The following is a 20,632-nucleotide window of genomic DNA, read 5'->3' on the forward strand; positions in this document are numbered from 1 at the left end:
ACCCGGCTAATTTTTGTATTTTTTAGTAGAGACGGGGTTTCACCAGTTTAGCCAGGATGGTCTCGATCTCCTGACCTCGTGATCCGCCCATCTCGGCCTCCCAAAGTGCTGGGATTACAGGCATGAGCCACCGCGCCCGGCCATTCTTCCTATATTTCAAGAGTAGTATGTAAATACCTCTCACAAAAAAAAAAGACTAAACATGCAAAATTCTTTTTCATTTCAGTTTCATATTATTAAATATGAGAGATTAAATTTGATGCTATAATGTTGCTCCTTGTTGACTAAATTACCACAGGCTCCAGGTGCAAATCTGCAGATCCTATTTCCAGATAAATGGAGAGTCTTCAGAGATGTAAGATATTTCATCTCTTCCGGAACTTCTTCTAAAAGGTTGTTTCTCAGATTTAGTGTTGTCAACTGCAAACATATGGAGGTTTAATGGACTCATGTATTATCCAACTTCAAATGAAAAAAAGAAATAATTTAAGCCCCCTTGCTCAGATCTATGTAACCTAAGAAAACTTCAAAATATTTTAAACAATTATTTCACTTATACCTAAAATTATGTTTATAAATAAAGTTCATTTGAGCTTCATGCTCACTTTATGTTAATTAAAACACAATTTAATTTTTAATTAGAGCAGTTAAGTTCATTAAAATTATATTACAAACCATCCCAAGGATATGTAAAACCACAATTTATAAATTGATGATCCATTTATAAATCATTTGAGCAACTTAAAGAGTATCTAAACCTTGTGACCTATAGAATCAAACTATTAAACACTCAGCAAAGGAACTAAGTTACTGAAAACAGAAACAGAGCCAAAGATCTGAGGTCCTCCTGACATACTATTCTCAAAGGAGTTATCTCATGTAGGCCAATAAGACCACTCTATTACATGTATACAGCCTCAGGAGGGCCTTTAACTTTGATGTCACTCTGTATGATCACAAAATTTAGAAAAGAAACTATTGAAATGGTATAATGAGGGTAGACAAGATCTACCCTACAGTTATCTGTCCTACAGAGAACAGATTGGTCAGGCCCAGGAAGAACTCCACATAAGGGGAGTTAAAAAGTTCCTCCTTGATGTTGTAATCCAATAAATCAGTGACAGGATTGTTCCCAAAAATATAGTAATATTCTTTGTAAAATCTAATTGTACTTTCCAAAATACAAAGAGTCTTTTATTTTACTCCCAAACATAATTTACTATTCAGGTTTAATTACCAATTGCATACTTTAGAATTTTAATAGTAAGGCCAAATAAAAGGAATCTTGGAAGTTTTAACAAACTAATGAATTTACATAAAACCAAAAAAATTAAGAATAAAATTTAAGCCATTTATATTTAAATGTCACCGAGTACTTGTTATGGATATAAGACAATGATTTAAATTAATACAAAGAAATATACATTGATATTAAAATGAAATTTCTCATCCTAGGAATTCATGGTAAAGTTTTCACTTGCATATGTGCTTTTGTCTGAGAATTACCATTATCCTAATTTATAATAGTATAATACATCTACTACCATGTTGGAGGTCTTCTTCTATTGTAAATGTGAAGTTAAAATACATTCATGTAGCTATTTTATCCAGGGTCTGTAACTGCATTGGTTTCCCACAACTGCTATAAAAAATTACCACAAATTTTGTGGCTTAGAACAACACAAATTTATCTTGTATTTCTGGAGATCAGAAATCAGAAACAGTCTCACTGACTACAATCAAGCTGGTGTTCATTTCTAGAAACTCCAGGGGATGATCTGTTCGCTTGCCTTTCCTAACTTTCGGAGTTGGCCTCCATTCCCTGGCTTATATGCCCCACTTGTACCTTTAAAGTCAGTAGTGGCTGGTTAAGTCTTTTTCAAATCACATCACACTAATGCTGACTCTTCCACATTTAAAAACCCTCATAATTACACTGGGTCCACCTGGATAATCTAGTGTAACTTCTGTTCTCCAGGTTAGCTGACTATCCACCTTACTTCTAGCTGCACCCTTAATTCCCCTTTGTCATATAACCTAACACATTCAGAGGATCGGGGGATTAGGTGTGGTCATCTTTGGGGATCCATTATTTGCCTATGAAAGTGACTATTTGAAGTCTCTCCCAAAACGAGGTAGATTTCATTCTTTTGCCTAAATTCAGTGAAACATGCACAGCAGTCTAGTAGTACTGAGAGCCCAAGAAAATCTCCATGAGGACTGGCAAGATATGCAAGAATGTGTCAGGCATTGTGAAAGGTCCAAGATTTTACCCAGTTTACAAGCTAACAAGTGAACCTGCCGCAGTTTCATGAATGCTGGTAGAAAACATGAGACCCCTGGGAAAGATAAAAGGGATTGTTTATTACTTAGAGCAATAGCAGTGTCCAGAATATTACTATTTTTGCACTGAAAATGCAAAGAACACAAAGAGATACCTAGATGTGAAGTAAGCTGTGTTACTGAACAGGAACAATGAGTTTAGGGATCCTGAATCTTTTATAATGGGCAGTAACCATGCCCTTCAGTCCAGAGGAAGATACTATTTCTAATCTCCAAGGCCGTCTGCTATGTAATTATACTGGAAAAATTGGTCCAAAACAAAGCCAGTCAGTGCCTCTGTTTACAGAATGTGCAGAAGTGTGAGACTCATGGTGAATTATCATCTAAAAAAAAAGGATGGTAACATATATTTTTAAAGTAAACAAGAAACAGCTTGTAATTTCCCACACTATCGATGCTTTTCTGTGTATTTCTGAGGGTATATACCGTACAGTGCTCATTTTGCATGTTATGTGGTAAGTTCTTACATATGAGTTAGATATATTTTTGTCATTGTGTTTTACAGAATATAAGGGTCTGGCCCAGATATATGAAGGTACATAGTAACTAGATTTCATCGTATGTCAAAAGGAAATCACAGATTATAATCAATCTTGACTGTAAAGAAGGGTGGGTTTCAGTTTTGGTTTTGTTTTTGGTTTTTTGTGGGTTTTTTTGATGCTTAGAAATACATCCATAAACAAACAGTTTTAAATATGCAGTCTAAACTGCACAGAATATGTATTCTAAGTGAATACATATATCTTAAAGCAGGTGGGTCGCCATTCATTTATTCACTCATTAAAAAATATTCATTGCGTGCTTAAGACATGTAACATCTTTGCCCTCAAGGCACTTACACAGTAAGAAAGTAACCATCCAATGACTATAAATGGCTAAACAAATTAATACAAAAATAACAGACAGTGTTAAGTGTTCTAGAGACAATTTAAAGAGTGAGGAGAAAGTGATTGATCAGGAGAACCTGTCTTAGAAGTTGATATATAGACTGAGATCTGAGTGACAATAAGGAAGAAGAAATGGTCAAAATAAAGACCCCAATGGAGGCACATTCTTGGTGTGGTTGAGGAGGCCAGGAGATGCAGCTGATGTGGCTGAGTACTGTAGGTAGAGGAACACTCAGCCAAAAAAGAAGTTGGAAAGGTATACTTGGGCCAGATTACATATGGTTTCATAAACCAGGGTAAGGGGTTGGGATTTTACTCTAAGTTCAGTGAGAAATGACTGTAGGGTTTTAAGCATATGTGTAACATTATTTGACATGTGTTTTAACAGGATCATCCTGGCATCTGTACAGCAGAATCTGCAGGGGCAACAAGAAGTGAAACACAAAGAGAACGCAGAGGCAATACTGCAGTGGTGCGGGCAAGAGGCAACGGCTTGAGCTAGGTAGTGGGTGGTGGACCTGGAGAGAGGTGGATGGGTTTGGGATATACTTTAGATGAAGAGCCAGAATGTTGTATGATGTAAGATAAATAGAAGATTATGAATAACACCTAAACTTGGAACTTGAGCACCTGAGATGGGGAAACTGGGACAAGTGCAGGTTTGGAGGAGGGACAAGGAATCAAGAGTTTAGTTTTATCCAAGTTAAAATTAAGAAGCCTTTTAGATCTTTAAATGACAATGTCAGGTAGGAGTTGTAAATGTAATTCTAGGGTTTTCAGGAGTAATCAAGAACACAGAATCAATTTGTGAGCCTTCAGTAAGTAAAAGGCATCATGTGGGATTGGAAGAGATGAGAATGTGAGCCTAGCAGAGGAAGTGACTGAGGAGTGGCTGAAGTAGAAGGGAAAGATAGGCCACTTAAAGCAACTGGTACACGGCATCCCACAGCTGAGCAGTGCTCCATTCGCAGCTACCATGAATTTATCCTATGAGGACTTTCTTCTGCACCCTTCCTGGAAGAATTTCCCTTAACTGCAAGGAAGTGCTTTACCTGGAATGTTGTGCCTCTGCTCCATCCTCCCAGACAGCTGCTAGACCATGACAGATGCCAGGACATAACAGCCCAACCCCTTTGCCTCTGTGCTACAGGGCATGCCCCAAAGCTCTGAAGGGATTGGGCTGAAACTACATTTCTCCTGGAACCACCTCTTTATTCAGGTTCTTTCCCTGCCCTGTCCAGATTCCCTCACTCCCAGACAGGTTTCTTCTGAGAGAAATGCCTCAATATTACAAAAATCTTATGTTTCAGGATTTCCAAGATATATAGTGTAACAGAATCCAAGGGAAAAGCAAAAGAAACAAAAAAGTATTTTAAGAAGGAAGATTTGGGACATATCCCAGGGGAAGACTAAATAAAATTAAAGCATAGAAATAACCACTGGATTTAGCAATCGGAAAGTGATTAGTGACCTTGAAAATAGGGGTGAAGTGTTGGGGAAGAAAGTCTGATTGAAGTGGGCTGTGCAGAAAATGTGAGAAAGCAAAGACAATGACTAATAGACAATTATTGTAAGAACTTTTGCTATAAAGGGAGACTAGAAAATTAAGAAGTTGGAGTTTCCCCCTGGCCCAAGACAAATGATAGATTAGCTTATTTATGTGCTGATGGAAATAAACCTGTAAGGATTAGAAACTCATGCCTTAAATATGGGGACACTCACAGAATCAAAATCCTTTAGAAGATGAAATAGGTACAAAGTACAAGTGGGTGCTGGCCTTAGATAAGAGTAAGGGCTCTTCATCAACGGTAGTAGGAAGGAAGGTAAGAAAGGGTGAGTGAGGATGAGATAAGTAGATGAATTTGTGATGAAAACATGAGAGAGTTCCTGAAGGATGGTGTCTGTTTTCTCAAGGAAATATGAAACAAAGTCATCTGCTGAGAGTAAGAGATTAGGAGGTTTGAGGAAAAGGAAAGGGTCACTTTGAAAGGCAATCTAGGCGAATGTAGTAGGGTGAGCAACAACCACAGTTGATTATCTCATCCCACTTAGCTCCCAAGATATTGTAAAATGGATAGATGACCTAGGAAAAGACATTTTATCTGGATAATGCATTAACTACATGGTCCTTTGACTGGAAAAAGCTACCATGTGAAATTCTGAGCTCTGCAACCAAGAATGTAGCTTGGAGAAGAGGAAGAGGGTTCACATAAAAACCTCAAATTGTAAAGTATTTCAGAGTCAAAACTAAAATCATGTGAGTGGGACTGGGAATAGTGTTCATAGCATAGGATAACCAAAGGAAGATTCACTGATTAAATTTAAATTCATAAATTTAAATTTACATCTTAAAGACTAGGTAGTAGCATTTATACTCTGTCACCATGGCAAATACGTCAGAGCTTCAGTGTAGATTACTTAAATTATACAGAAAGGTCCAGAAACACTGTAGCAAGGATTGAGTTACCTTTGAGAAACACCTCAAGCCCCAACCTAGATGTTTCATTAATTCAATTACGTTTAAGATATGTCTATTATGGTACTATTTCTGAATGCTAGAGGAAGAGTGAACAAGACACACAAGATCCCTCTCTACAATGCTTCTATGTTGGGAAGTGAGTCAGACAACAAATAAAAAAACAAATAAATAGTGTGTTAGTAGTTAGTCTTAAATATGAAAAAAAAGAAAACAGGATAATGTGATGGAAAGTAACTCAGGACTAGATAGGGTCATTAGAGAAGGACTCTGAGAAGATGACATTTGATGTAAGATATTTGGAATGCTTTGACAAAGTTGTTTCAAATGGTGTTTTACTAACAAAGAGCTGCAGAAATAGCAGATATCCAGAAAGAATTTACAGTGTTTCATTAGTAACATTCTCTATGGTTATGTGTAGTTCCTGACTTTAGTCATAAGACGGACAACTATTTGATAAGCTTTAAAGTTTGCATCTCTTCAATAATTTACATATAGAATGAAGTTCTACTGGTATTCTCTGTCCCTTGGAAATTGGTATGGTTATAGATGGAAAGACACCATTGCTACTGATTGCTATAGATTGAAAGACACCACTGGTACTCATAGACCCATGAGCCACAGAATTATAGCAACTAACAATTAGAAGAACTTTTTTTTGAGACAGTCTCATTCTGTCGCCCAGGCTAGAGTGCCGTGGCATGATCTCAGCTCACTGCAACCTCTGCCTACTGAGTTCAAGCGATTCTCATGTCTCAGCTTCCCAAGTAGCTGGGATTACAGGTATGTGCCACTATACTTTGCTATTTTTTTTTTTTAATAGAGATGGGATTTTTGCCATGTTGGCCAGACTGGTCTCAAACTCCTGGCTTCAAGTGATCAGCCTGCCTCAGCCTCCCAAAGTGCTGGGATTACAGGCATGAGCCACCGCACCTCGCCTAGAAGGAAATTTTACAAGTCACATAGACCAATACACAGAATGCAGGTGGGCAATTATATACCTTCCCTATGAGCACACCCATTAATGGGTAGCACTTTTATCTTGTTAGGAAGATCTAGCTATCTATATCTAATTTTTTAATGTTTAGGTTCTCTGAAATTTCTACCCAATTCTTCTCACAGCAATCATAATAAATATTTGCATTCCTTCTCTCTCACATGACAATCTTTCAAAGTTTTGAAGATTGCTATCATATTCCCTCTAATTTGTTCCATTTTCCCCTTAACTATTTCCCTCAGGACATAATTTCCAGACCCCTGACCATACTGACCACTCTCTAATTTTTGTGAGCACTCCTCTCTGAAAACATGGAGTCTATGGTAAGACAAGAAATCAGCTCTCATAGCATATATGCTGGTGGAACCACAGGTCTCCCTTAGGCGCATGACAACACTTCTATTATGCAGCCTAACATGGCATGTACTCTTTCAGCAACAGGGCACATTGTTGGTGAATAATTAGTTTTGTCTGTGGCCAACAAAAACCCCTAAGCTAACTGTCAAGCAGATATCCCACATCCTGGACTTGTGCAATTGAATTCATTTCTTAATCTAATGTAGGAATTTACATTTATCCCTGTTTAAAAAAAAAAAAAAAAAAAGTGGATCTTGTTAGTTTTGGCTTCTAAGATATCTCCAGCGGATCACTCTAAATTCCAAGTATAAAACTGGACTATGCCCCTTGGAAAAACTAGATCTGTTTCTGCCACTTCTCATAAACCCGTGGTGGCCAAACATTGGAGCTACCTAGAACATCTTTCCCTCCCTCCACCTAAATTCAATCTGCCACCAAATTTTAGTTTTAAAAATCCTTTTAGATGTACCTTTTTCAGTTCTATCTCATTGCAATCAACCTAGTACTTATTACTGCCTGCCTGTAGCATTACATAGCAAAAGATACAAAGAATGGATGTATTATGACTTAAATTTCCTTAATTCAATCCTATTAGATTACATCTAAACAGCTTCCCAAAAGATGAACCTAAAATTTATCTACCCAGTATATCCTAAAAGTTTCTAACCACCCTGTAGATAGTCTTTTCTATGTCTTTGTATACTTGCTCCAAATACTGTCTGTCTATGCTCTTACTAAATTTTATTTGATTTGTTTGGTTGTATTGACCCACTCATAACTGAAAGTTATAGCCTATCTGTGGCCTGCCTTAAAATAGGCATGTGCACTTTCTCTTACATCTTGGATATGAGGCAAGCATCTCAATGTCCACTGATGCCTTTGAATTATAGAATCTAGGTTCAATGTATAGTGATTTTTTTTGTAAGTAGGAGAGAAGAAGACAAGAAATTTAAGAAGAAAACATACTGATTAATCTATTAATGACAATACAAATGGCTAATATTTAATTTAAATATAAATTATGTGCCAAGGATATAAAACACTGTGCCAAGCTGAACATTGTCTAATGTGGACCTCGCAATAACCCTGATCTTACAGAAAAGGGATCTGAAGTCCAGGCTATGATTTATGGTGAAACATGACATAGGTTCATTCTATGGTCTATATTCCTAACTTCTACCCTGCACTGTCTTCAATAATATACTGCGTATCTTTAAAAAGAATTTACTATTGCTCAGAATGATCATACATATGCACATGATACAAATATATATATATATATATGTATACAGACACATATGCTCACACACATACACATGCTCACAAAATGAAACGGAATACAACACATGGAATTCTTATTTTAAATATCCTTGTCCTATCATGTGTACACTCTTGAGTCTGTATTGTGCAGTAGGCAAAGCACAGTCTGTTTGCTATGCAATGTACCAGATATGTGATCTTGGACAAGTCACTCAAATTCCTAAGCCTCTATTTCTTTATAAAAATGGGGATGCTAGCATTTACTTCTTAGGGTAGTCTTAAGGATTAGAGACAGTTTAATAAAGTGCCAGGCAAACAGCAGATATTATTAAATGATAATCTTTTAATTAGCACCAGGTATGGTGCTAGAAATGCAGTAAACACCTGATACAAACATACACATATACACGTACACACATATTGATACTTTACTGGTTTTCAAATTTTAAACCTGCTTATTTTCTTAATTTCTAACTCATTTTTTCAAATATTTCTAAATTCACAAGCACTCTCTTATTAGGCATGGGATATTAAATTTAATAGATTATAAATCATGATTAAATTACACACATATATTCATTACCTGGCTGACGGTGAAGAGCCATGTATGTTAGGCTTACCTGCAGGAGTGACACCTATAAATATAAGTGGGATCGGCAGGATCTCCATGTGCAGGGTCAACCACGGGCAAGGAACCTGAAGCAGTCTTGCTGGCAGTGCCAAGGCGCAACTCCAGGGTCAGCTTTGTTTCACCCTCAGAACTCGCTAACCATAGTTATGAGGCACAGTTACCAACAGCAACTCTATTTTCCTCTCCTATTTGACTGAATTTAGAAAATCACTTTGATTTACAAATTACCAAAAGGGAGATATCTGATAGAAACTAAGAGACTGGTATATCTTCCCAGATGTTTGGGCAAAAATTTAAGAAACATTTAGATTGGAAAAGTTTAAAGAAATATTCCTGCATACTTTAGTACGTAGAGAGCAATGCACCCCATTTGCTGAATTAAGCCTAAACTCTTAGCTCAGAAACCGGTATGACTAATAGACACAGTATTTTTTAAAAAATAGTATTTGTTTCCACAGAACCTTTAAATATACAATCCTGCTGTGACAAAAATTCACCAGTGCTGGGGACTGGATGGACTGTCCCCTATTGTCAATGTCCCCTATTGACTATGCATGTATGAGCTACCAGTTCGCCACAGTTCCTTCCTGGTCCCTTTTTCTCACGTTTCAAACATTAGTTGATCATACATACGTGGATTTATTTCTGGGCTCTCTATTCTGTCCCATTGGTCTATGCGTCTGTTTTTATGCCTAAGCCATACTATTTTGATTACTGTGGCTTTGTAATATATTTTGAAATCAGGAGGTATGATGCCTCTAGTTTTCATGTCTATGCTCAATAATGTTTTGGCTATTCAGGTTCTTTTGTAGTTCCATATGTATTTTAGAATTTTTTTTCTATTTTTGTGAAGAATACCATTGGGATTTTGATACAAATTGCATTGAATATGCAGATCACTTCCAGTAATATGGACATTTTAAAAATATTAATTCTTGCTATCTATGAAGAAGGGATGTCTTTCCATTTACATGTATTTTTTTCAACTTCCTTTATTAATGTCTTATAATTTTTCTTGTATAAATCTTTGACCTGTTTGGTTGTTTATTCGTGAGTAGTTTACTATTTTTATGGCTATTGTAAATGGTTTGATTTTTTAATTCCCTTTTCAGATACTTTATTCCTTGTGTATAGAAACATGATTGATTTTTGTATGTTGATTTTATAACCTGCAACTTGACTGAATTCATTTGTTAGTTCTAACAGGTTTTTCATTGAGTCTTTAGACTCAGTTGAGTCTTTAGAGTTTTCTATGTTCACAATCATGTCATTTGCAAACAGAGATAACATTATTTATTTTCTGATTTGGTTGCCCTTTTTTTTTTCCTTATTTAATTGTTGGCTACGACTTCCAGTACTATGTTGAAAAGTAGAGAAGTAAGTATTCTTTCCTTGTACCAGATCTTACGGAAAAGCCTGCAGCTTTTCCTCACTGATTATGACGTTAGTTGTGGGAGTTTCATATATGGCCTATACTGTGTCAAGGTAAATTCCTTCTATACCTATTTTTTTGAGAGCTTTAATCATGAATGGATGCTGAACTTTGTCAAATGCTTTTTCTGTATCTATTGTGATAATGAGCTGGGTTTTTTTTTCCTTTCGTTTTGGCAATGTGTTGTATCACATTGATTGATTTGCATATATTGGGGTCCTCGGCGGTAAAAGGTGCTGGAGTGCTGCTGATCTCTTTTCCTTCTATCAGGGGAGGTTGTGGCCAAGGGCATGCCCCTTGGTGTTAGGTCCAGCAAATGGGCGTGTCTGGGTCACAGAGATGCCACTGTCTGAGGTGCAAGTGCATGCAGAGCAGCAGCAGAGCTGGGTCTGGAGCACAAGTACATGCAGAGAGCTCACGGCTTTGAGGTCCCAGGTCACAGCCACTTCTGAATGACATTTTCATGGAATGAGAAAAATGGCCACAGCAGGACGTTAATTTTGCTGGATAAAAATTCTTTATTGTTTCTGCAGTAATAATGTGTTTCAGGATTTTGTTTTCATTAAATACTAACAGTATCTTGGTTCTCCAATAATTATAACATATTTTCATGCTTAATGCTTCCCCTTGAGATTTACCATCTTCCCCATGAGAGCATCCTCCTTTTGTATTTGCATAGCACAGTGTACTTTCTATTATCAATTATCAATTATTATTATCTATATTATAAGGACTTGTGTATATATATTTTTTATTTTTTTAACTTTTAAATTCAGGGGTACATACATGTCCAGGTTTGTTGCATAGGTAAATTTGTGTCATGGGAGTTTGTTGTACAGATTATTTCATCACCCCGGTACCAAACCTAGTAGCCATTAGGTATTTTTCCTGCTCCTCTCTCTCCTCCCAGCCTCCACTCTCTGATAGGCCCCAGTGTGTGTTATTCCCCTCTATGTGTCCATATGTTCTTATCATTTAGCTGCCACTTATAAGTGACAACATGTGGTATTTGGTTTTCTCTTCCTGTGTTAGTTTGCTAAAAATAATGGCCTTCAGCTCCATCCATATCCCTGCAAATGACATAATCTCAATTTTTTTTTTTTTTTTTTTTTTTTGAGACAGAGTCTTACTCTGTCGCCCAGGCTGGAGTGCAGTGGCACGATGTCGGCTCACTACAACCTCCACCCTCTGAGTTCAAGCAATTCTCCTGCCTCAGCCTCCAGAGTAGCTGGGATTACAGGCACCTGCCACTGTGTTCATTTAATTTTTTGTATTTTCAGTAGAGACGGGGTTTCACCATCTTGGCCAGGCTGATCTTGAACTCCTGACCTCGTGATCCACCTGCCTTGGCCTCCAAAGTGCTGGGATTACAGACACAAGCCACTGCACCCGACCCATAATCTCATTTTTTATGACTGCATAGTATTCCATGGTATGTATGTACCACATTTTCTTTATCCAGCCTATCATTGATGGACATTTATGTTGATTCCATGATTCACATGTATATTTTACCTCTACTATTAAATTGGAAATTTTCCAATGACAGGGTCTCTCTGTGATTCATCTAGCATTCAAAGAACAATGTCTGGAATATAATAGTTGCTCAATAAATATTAGTTGAATGATGCCTGCTTGGATCATCTCCGTAAAGACTCAAACTATGGAATAGTCACTGTGGATCCACATCAGTTTTTATTTTCAAAATCAAATATCTTTTGAGCTCAATCTGTTCTAATTTGTCCAGCTTGATTTATTTCCTTCTAATGAGCTGCATGCTTTCTTTATTCTAGCCTTCTGCTCATTCTCACTAACCCCTATATTCAATTCAATGTAGTGCATATCATATGTAGGCCTAGAACTTGGACTAGACAGCCTCTCTTAATGTTTAATTATTCCATGTTTGTAGCTATTAATTATCACTAGAAAACTCTATGCTACTTATTTTATATTTTAATTACTTGGTTTTGACTAACTTAGATACCCCCCCCACCCCGCCCCCGTCTTTTTTTGAGACAGAGTTTTGCTCTTGATGCCCAGGCTGGTGTGCAATGGCAAGATCTCAGGTCACTACAACCTCCACTTCCCAGGTTCAAGTGATTATCCTGCCTCAGTCTCCCAAGTCACTGGGATTATAGGCATGTACCACCACACCCAGCCAATTTTATATTTTTAGTAGAGACGAGGTTTCACCATGTTGGCCAGGCTGGTCTTGAACTTCTGACCTCAGGGGATCCCCACCACCTCAGCCTCCCAAAGTGCTTGGATTACAAGCATGAGCCACTGCACCTGATCAGATAAAACCTTTCTAAGTATTAAAAAAAATTCTCAAATGTCCATCTTTATCTGGAAGACTGTCTTCCAAAACTAAATCATGGTTATACCATTTTGGAATAAACTATTAGATTATTTGCCTATAAGATGTATAAATAGGTTTGAACTACTATGTGAAATACAAATCTTTAACTTCCTTAAGAGTGAATATTCATATTTACTATAATCAAATAGTATACATGTGTCAGGTTCTGTAAGCTATTTTGTAAAAGTAATTGAATCAAATTAATGAGGGAATAATAACTGGATTTTACATTTTTGAATTAGCATGTGTATGGCCAAGGTATGGGGGAGGTTCAATTTATGGTTCAATTTGCTAATTCTTATCAATACCTTTTTTAAAATAAATCTGTGGCATTCTTAAAACTGCTGTTCAATACAACTGCCAAACTGCTTCTGAGTCCAGCTCTTCCTGAAGGAATTTATTTATATGAGTAACTACCAATTTCAAAGCTACTATTTAATTTTGCAGTAACTTCTTAACAAAGTCATATTTCTCAAAACAATTATAACTTCACTAGAAACTGAGAGGAAGTTTCCATGGGTCAGCATTTTATCTAATTTCTAGATATTTCATGGAGATCCCCACAACCTCTTACTGCTGGCCCCTTAAATCCCAAAGTTAAGCTCAGTGTCATGAAATATAAGGAGGATTTTCTACTGGCATTAACAGTAAAAGATTATCAAGGCATTACCTTTTAATATCCCATCAAAAGCTTCATAAGGAAAGAATAAGAAGGAAGGACAAGGGTTTCAAATTATTAGAATTCAATTAAAATGTAAAATCTTAACATTCAATTAAAATGACATTCAATTAAAATGTAAAATCTTAAGTGTTTGGAAGTTTTAATGAAGGTTCAGCTAAAATTTTCTATGGAACCAATATGGATAAGGCATTCTATATTAGGTAGATAACAGTGATGGCAACTTTAGGAGCTAAGAATGACGAGGCCCAATTTTCAGATGAGTCAAGGCAGGTCTACAGATAGAGTATATCAGTTGTTCTACATCACTGGTGAAGGAAAGAAGAGGCCTGGGTCTTTTCTAGATGCCTGCCAGCAGAGAGAGAAACTGGATTTCCAGCAGGGGGTTCAGGAGACCTAATACACGCCTCAACATGAAAGGACAGGCAAAGGAGACGTGAACGGTTCCTGGAGAGAAGGTACTCACTATGTGCCCCTGTACCAGGAAAGGACTCAACAAAACAGGATAATGAATCCCTGTTTTGAGAGCAAGGCTTAGGAAATAGGAGGCATTACCTTACTGATGAAGAAAGAACAGATTTTAAGTGGATGGAACAGGAGAAGAGAAAGGCTTGACGCTGACAAACAGTATAAGGGACATGGATCTTCTCTGTTCTGCTTGGGTTAGAAAGTGAGACCAGAATGCCCAGGGAGGAAGAGTTAGGGGAAGTCTTTGCTCATGTCATTCCTTTCCTATTCCTCTGCATAACTTGTTCTTTATCAGGGATGTCCGATCCTTTGGCTTCCGTGGTCCACACCTAATAGGGACATATGAATGATTCTGATCCTTTTTGTACTGCTACCACCTAGTAGACTGCCTACTCCACTGCAGGCACACATAATTAGCTGTTTAATGTATGAATGAATGAAGTTGATTGGGTTAAAGGGTCATTAAGGACAGCAAAAGTATGAAAAGGAGAGATTAAGGACATAATTAGTAAGTTTATAAACTACTCAAATCTGGTTAGAGTTGGTCTTATTTACTGTCAATTGTTTATGGCCAAATAAAAAGCTATGGCAGACCGTATCTTTGTCCTGGTCGGCTGCACGTGTGAGTAGCTTAAGGGGAACTTTGCCACACTGCCATTGGACTTTACGATGCATGTCAACAATGCTGCACACAATTAGCGATGATGGCTATTTGTTTTACCTATGAGGAACCTTTGTTCCTACATGTGTTTGGTTAAGCTGGACTTTGAAAATTACTTCCTTTTCACTCATGTTGACATTATATGAGTTAGTAAGTAAAAAGCAATAGGGACAAGACAAGATCTTTGCCCTCAAAATTCATAAAGTGTTTGTCTGAAAATTGTTGACATCCCCATACTTCAAGAGCCACAGTCCAAATGCATTCACCATAAATTATAGGACATTAACCCATTTTTTTCATTGTCATTAGAAGTGACTGAAATTTTCCACAGCTTCACTAGTTAAATTAGCAAAGAAAAATGGAAGTAGGATCTAAAGTAGGTTATTTACTAAAGAACTCCTACCCCCTCATTTTATCATTGTTGCTAGTTATATCATAATGGTAACACTAATCATAAATGTATTTAAAGCTTCTACATGCCAGCCATGGAGCTTTAAATATAAAAACATTTAATTTAATCCCCAAACATGAAGGCAGGGACCACACTTTGTGCACATCTATATCCTGGGGAACAGCATAGATGCAAGAAAATGAATGATAAATATTTGTTAAAAGAATCACTATGGGCCGGGTGTGGTGGCTCACGCCTGTAACCCTAGCACTTTGGGAGGCCAAGGTGGGCAGATCATCTGAGGTCAGGAGTTCGAGACCAGCCTGGCCAACATGGCAAAACCCCATCTCTACTAAAAAAACAAAAAAATTAGCCAGGCATGGTGGCAGGCGCCTTGTAATCCCAGCTACTCGGGAGGCTGAGGAAGGAGAATCACTTGAACCTGGGAGGTGGAGGTTGCAGTGAGCCAAGATCACGCCACTACACTCCAGCCTGGTAACAGAGCAAGACTCTGTCTCTAAAATCATAACAATAACAACAATAATAATAAACATAATAAAAGAATCACTATGGGCTAGGTAGGGTGACTCACACATATAATCCCAGCACTTTGGGAGGCTGAGGTGGGAGGATTGCTTGAAGCCAGGAGTTCAAGACCAGCCTGGGAGACAAAGTGAGACCCTGTCTCCAAACAAAAAAAAAATTTTTTAATTAGCCAGGGGTAGTGGCACACACCTGTAGCCCCAACTACTTGGGAAGCTGAAGTAGGAGAATCATTTGAGCATAGGAGTTCAAGGCTGCAGTGAGCTGTGATCACACCAATACACTCCAGCCTGGGTGACAAGCAAGACCTATCTCTTAAAAAAAAAAAAATATGCAAACAAATGGGAGGAGGGGACAATGCATGTAGTGTTCGAAGCAGTCATCTTTAGGCAACTCAGTTTTTAAGAACTATAAATTGAACACCAGACCCTGATAAATTTCACAGTAAATATATAGAATAATAAATAACACAATAGAGCTGAGAGCAACAACAGATCTGAGAGCAACCTCCAAGGAGACCTCATTTTATATTTACTGGTTGAGTGACCTTTGACAAATAATTTAACCTCTTCCTGAACCCTACGTTTTATTAACAGTATGAGGGTAATAACTTTCTTGCAAGTTGTAGAAAATGATAAGCTCCTGATACTACGCTTGGCTCCCACTAAATGGTTGATGTTATTCTGTTACCATTTTGCGAGTAAAGAAATTTAAAAGTAGTATTTTTGTTATAGGAATTTAAAAAAAAAAATCAAGACTATTTTAATACTTCACATTCTGTGGGAAATGTGACCAAAAAATCAGTATACTGGGGCAAACCGGGCTTCGTATGATGATAAAAGGCTACTTCAAAAGATAAACACAGTAGACATAAAACAAAATGAAACAAAAGTCATAGGTAGATGGGTAGCTTTAAACATTATCGATAAAGGGTATGACTATAGAACATAAGAAAGAGTTCAAATTAACTTTAAAAGTACACGGGAATTTTAGAGAAAACTATTAGAATAAGAATTATAATCACTGAATTTTGATATACACATCACCAAGTTATAAAGCCCACAAGACACTCTGTGGCATCAGTCAGGTCAGCTGAATGACACAATACGCCCTGCCCCTTTTCTCTGCTTTATTTTTCCCCTTAACACTAATCACCACCTCACATCCTATTTTCCCTCTTTGTTTCTTACATCACTCCTGACTAGAACATAAACTCTACGAGGGCAGAGATTTCCATCTGTTTTGCTCATCGCTGAATCACCAGTTCTGAGTGCCTGAGACACAGATGGTCCTCAATGCTTAGGCAAAAATTGAGGCCCAAAGAAACTAAGTGCCTTGTATATAGCTGGTTCAACCAGTTAAGTTGTGCCAGCACTTCTAAACTCTCATCTAGGGCTCTTTTCAATTCTCTAAGCTGTCTCTTTCTTTGAAACCTTCATCTGCCTTTCCTTTTTTTAATGAGACAGAATCACTTTGCAGCCCAGGCTGGAGTGCAGTGGTGCAATCTCAGTTCACTGCAACCTCCCATATTCTGGGCTCAGGCAATCCTCTGGAACTACAGGCACATGCCACCGTGCCTGACTAATTTTTTACTTTTATTTTTTTGTAGAGAGGAGGTCTCACTATGTTGCCCAGGCCGGTTTCAGACTACTGAGCCCAATCTGCCCACCTTAGCCTCCCATACTGCTGGGATTACAGATGTGAGCCACCGCACCAGGCCATCTGCCCTTTATTACCAACTGTGAGAGGGATGGAGCTGTACATCTGAACTGTATGATAATCTACAACCATTCTTTAAGGGTTTCTAGCACATTTTATCTAGCATGCTTCTAGAACTCCCATCACACAGGGGAAAAAGTTTTTTTTTTTTCCAAAATTCCACAATCTCTCCAAGACCCTATATAAGAAAAATTGCTAGCTCATGAACAGCTAAACATATGCCATTGGCCTGAATCTGACTTTTAAAGTACTTTAAAGATAGGCTAGACTATAAGCAGCCTAGTTTCAAATCAGTTGAATTCTTAATGGTGTAATTTCCTCTTTAAAAGTAAGCACCGGGCTGAGCCAGCTCCCTGGTGAAGGAACTGAGTGTGAACAAACAGAAGTCAACATTTAGGTTACCCCTAAATAGAAGAATAAGAAGAGAAGTAATAAAGGGAGCCACAAGAAGACAATGTAATGATAATCAGACTCTTGGGGCTTTTTCCTATGGAAGTATATTTTGGAATCTGTAACTTTTTACTAAACAACTATTAACCAAGTGTGAGACAAGAATACAGACATTTTCAGATATGCAAGGGATCAAACAAGTTAACTACCACATACCCAGACTAGGATGATTTCTCGAGACTCCTGGAAAAACTAAGAGAGCAAGCCAAGAAAGGAAAATACAGGATACAGGAAACAGTGGGTCCAATTTAAGAGAGCAACAAAGTGAATGTCTTTGGCTGACGGTATCTAGCAAACCTAGATAGCAATCAACTTAGATTGGGGCAGAGGATGGAGGGTCTTAGAGGGAAGTCTCTCAAGGAAAAGTACATTTGACAGAAAAAAATAATATGGTCGAGTTTGAAATAAAATGAGGCCACCATAAAGCTAAGGCGCAAGAACAAAGGAAAGGTTATTAGAAACCCTAAGGGAACAAAAATTGCATATAAGAAAGAAAATAGAATCATAGATTAATTGACCCCATGTGAATATTTATTTATTAGTAATATATATTTTTAGAAGTTAAGAGTTATCCAAGACACAAAACAAATACTTAATTATGGTTATAACTTAATACAATATAAAAGCTCTAAGTCTTATAAAAGTAAAAACTTCAGAGTTTGTGAGGGAGGAGAGGAAAGGACAGCTGAAGGTGGATTACAGAGGCTGACACTGTCATCTTACGAAGTGGGGAAGTGGGGAGTCAAAAGAGACTGCAGTTGATGAAGGAAGAAATAAAGGTGTAGTAACATTACATGTAAAAGATACCTGTAGGCCTAATCCCCTGATTCCAGATGTGGGCCAATATACAATAGATACATTAATATAACTATCTAGAAGATGAAGAAAAATGATGCCAAATATAGACAAATCAAGAAAATAGATGAGTTAAAAGTGGTTATATATGAAGATCAGGATTGGAGATGAGGGGAAGTAGGATAGAAGATAGCTTCTTGTTATACACTTTTTGTAATATTTAATTCTCTGTAACCAATGGTATTACTTTAATGGAAATAAATTCAAATAGAAGGAGAGAATAGGTTCATGACTCAGTCAAGTCCCAAATTCTCTTGAGTAGAAACTCCTCTTTCTTATTAAAAAATTCCAAGTCCTTGTTGTCTTGTAACTACAAGTGTACTTTCTGCAATTACTAATGAAGTGGGGAATTTGTAAATGTTACCCTATTTCTTACAAAGATACAACTGCAGATTACAAACTCAATTTCTTAAACCTAAAAGGAAATGAGGTACGGTGAAAGTAAGAAAATACAGATTTATTTTTTGGAACTGTAAATTCAAAATTAATGAGTTATAATGCCTTAGCTGCTTATAGGTTCTTCCTGTGCTGATGACAATTCAGAAGCGAACAAAAAGAAAATTACCAAGTTAATATCCCTTGCCTTCTCTCAACCTCAAGATTTTTGGCAGCTAGAGTTTCACATTGTTAGGCAGAAAGGTTTAACACAAGCATCTGGGATTCATTCATGTCAGCTATTGCTCTTTAAAAAAGAATATTTTTTATTTAGAATATTAACCTTCCTTTAAAGACTATTTCAAGAGAAATAAATGTCCCTTCCTTCCTATTCCCTGCCAACACGCCATTTCAAAGTTTCAGCCTGCCCTAGGAAATTGAAAAGGAACTCCCTTCCTACATCTTAAATGTCTCTTCATTCCATAAGCAAAAGCTTCAGGACAGTCCCCAGGGTGAACATCATCTCCTGGATCCTCAAAACTACTTCCAGATGTGAGCCCCCAAGGTAGATGAGCAGATCCAGGTTTCCAACCCCTTTCCAGATGACAGCCTCTAGAAAGATGAGTGTGGCAGAGACCCAGTCCCCCGATTCCAGACATGGGCCAAAGAGCACATGAATAAATTGAAACTCCTCTCCCTACCACACGGAATTCCCTAAGGGATAAAGCCTTCTGATGCCTCTCCTGCTACACTCCACATTAAGTCTCCAGAGACCGAAGTCTCCACAGATCGAAGTGTTATTGTTCTGTCTCTTACCTCTTTTTTCTCTCTTCCTGTTCTCCATCTTCAAAACCAAACAACAACAACAAAACACTGTTCCTCACCTGGGTCAAGGTGTGTAACTCTGGGCACACTTTAGGGATTAGGTTATTCTGAAGAACTAGAGTCTTCAGGCCGGGCAGTTTTCCTAATGCTGAGGGCATCTTTGTCATCTTCTTCCCATTCAAAGTAATGATCTTCGTGTTTTTACCACCACTCAATGCTTTTATTAACAATCTCTCAGTCATGATCTTGGAAAAGAAGTAGAAAACAAAGAAGGTAACCATTAGAGATTAGAGTTCTTTATTATACAGCTTTAGAACCTCTAATTACAGAATTGGTGTGTCATAGAAGCAAGAACATTCTGAGATCCACCATGTTGAAGGCGGGAAGCATTAGATTATTTTCCCATGTGAAAGATATGAAGGGAAAGTACCTGGTCCAGGTTTGGGGCAGGAAATGTATCAGGTAAGCCTAAGATAGCTTATACCGCAATGTTGAAGTTATTAGAGATTAATGAAGACACAGAAGTGAATTTCTAGGAGCTCCCACTAGTCTAAGATGGAAAATATTAGGGATCAGAAAAAAATAATCTACAGTAGACTGAGACATATCAAAATACATTAAAATCTGAGTTCATATGGCATTTTTTAAAAAGAAACATTACTCACACTGGGAATTACTAGTGCACCAACTCAGTCTGACAATTGATAAAGGAAAAAATATAAGCATGTATTCTGCTCTTCCAGTACAAACTGTACTTAAATATATCTTAATAGTTAATAAAGTTCTTTTTCACAAGAATCAAAACTAATAAATGAGAAAGACAAAATAACTTTAGAATAATGACAATTTTTGCAAATTCTAATAAAATAATGGAGCTATGCAAAAATCATAATTGGAGACTAAAAGTATTCGATGAAAGGTGGA

At 37.4% G+C, this 20,632-nt stretch overlaps 1 protein-coding gene across 1 annotated transcript in view; it reads right to left on the reverse strand.

The window, feature by feature from the left end:
• Nucleotides 1-19,988, reverse strand: part of LRRC69 (leucine rich repeat containing 69) — a 120,630-nt gene extending 100,642 nt beyond the window's left edge. The window contains exons 1-2 of the mRNA XM_011970095.1: nt 19,768-19,988; nt 294-420 (exon numbers count right to left, since the gene is read on the reverse strand). Of these exons, the coding sequence (XP_011825485.1) occupies nt 294-420; nt 19,768-19,950 (310 nt within the window). The 5' untranslated portion in view covers nt 19,951-19,988. The remainder of the gene's footprint in view (nt 1-293; nt 421-19,767) is intronic.
• Nucleotides 19,989-20,632: the final 644 nt, after the last annotated feature.

The sequence above is a fragment of the Mandrillus leucophaeus genome, unplaced genomic scaffold, assembly GCF_000951045.1.
Source record: "Mandrillus leucophaeus isolate KB7577 unplaced genomic scaffold, Mleu.le_1.0 Scaffold928, whole genome shotgun sequence".
In the NCBI taxonomy this organism is placed as follows: domain Eukaryota; kingdom Metazoa; phylum Chordata; class Mammalia; order Primates; family Cercopithecidae; genus Mandrillus; species Mandrillus leucophaeus.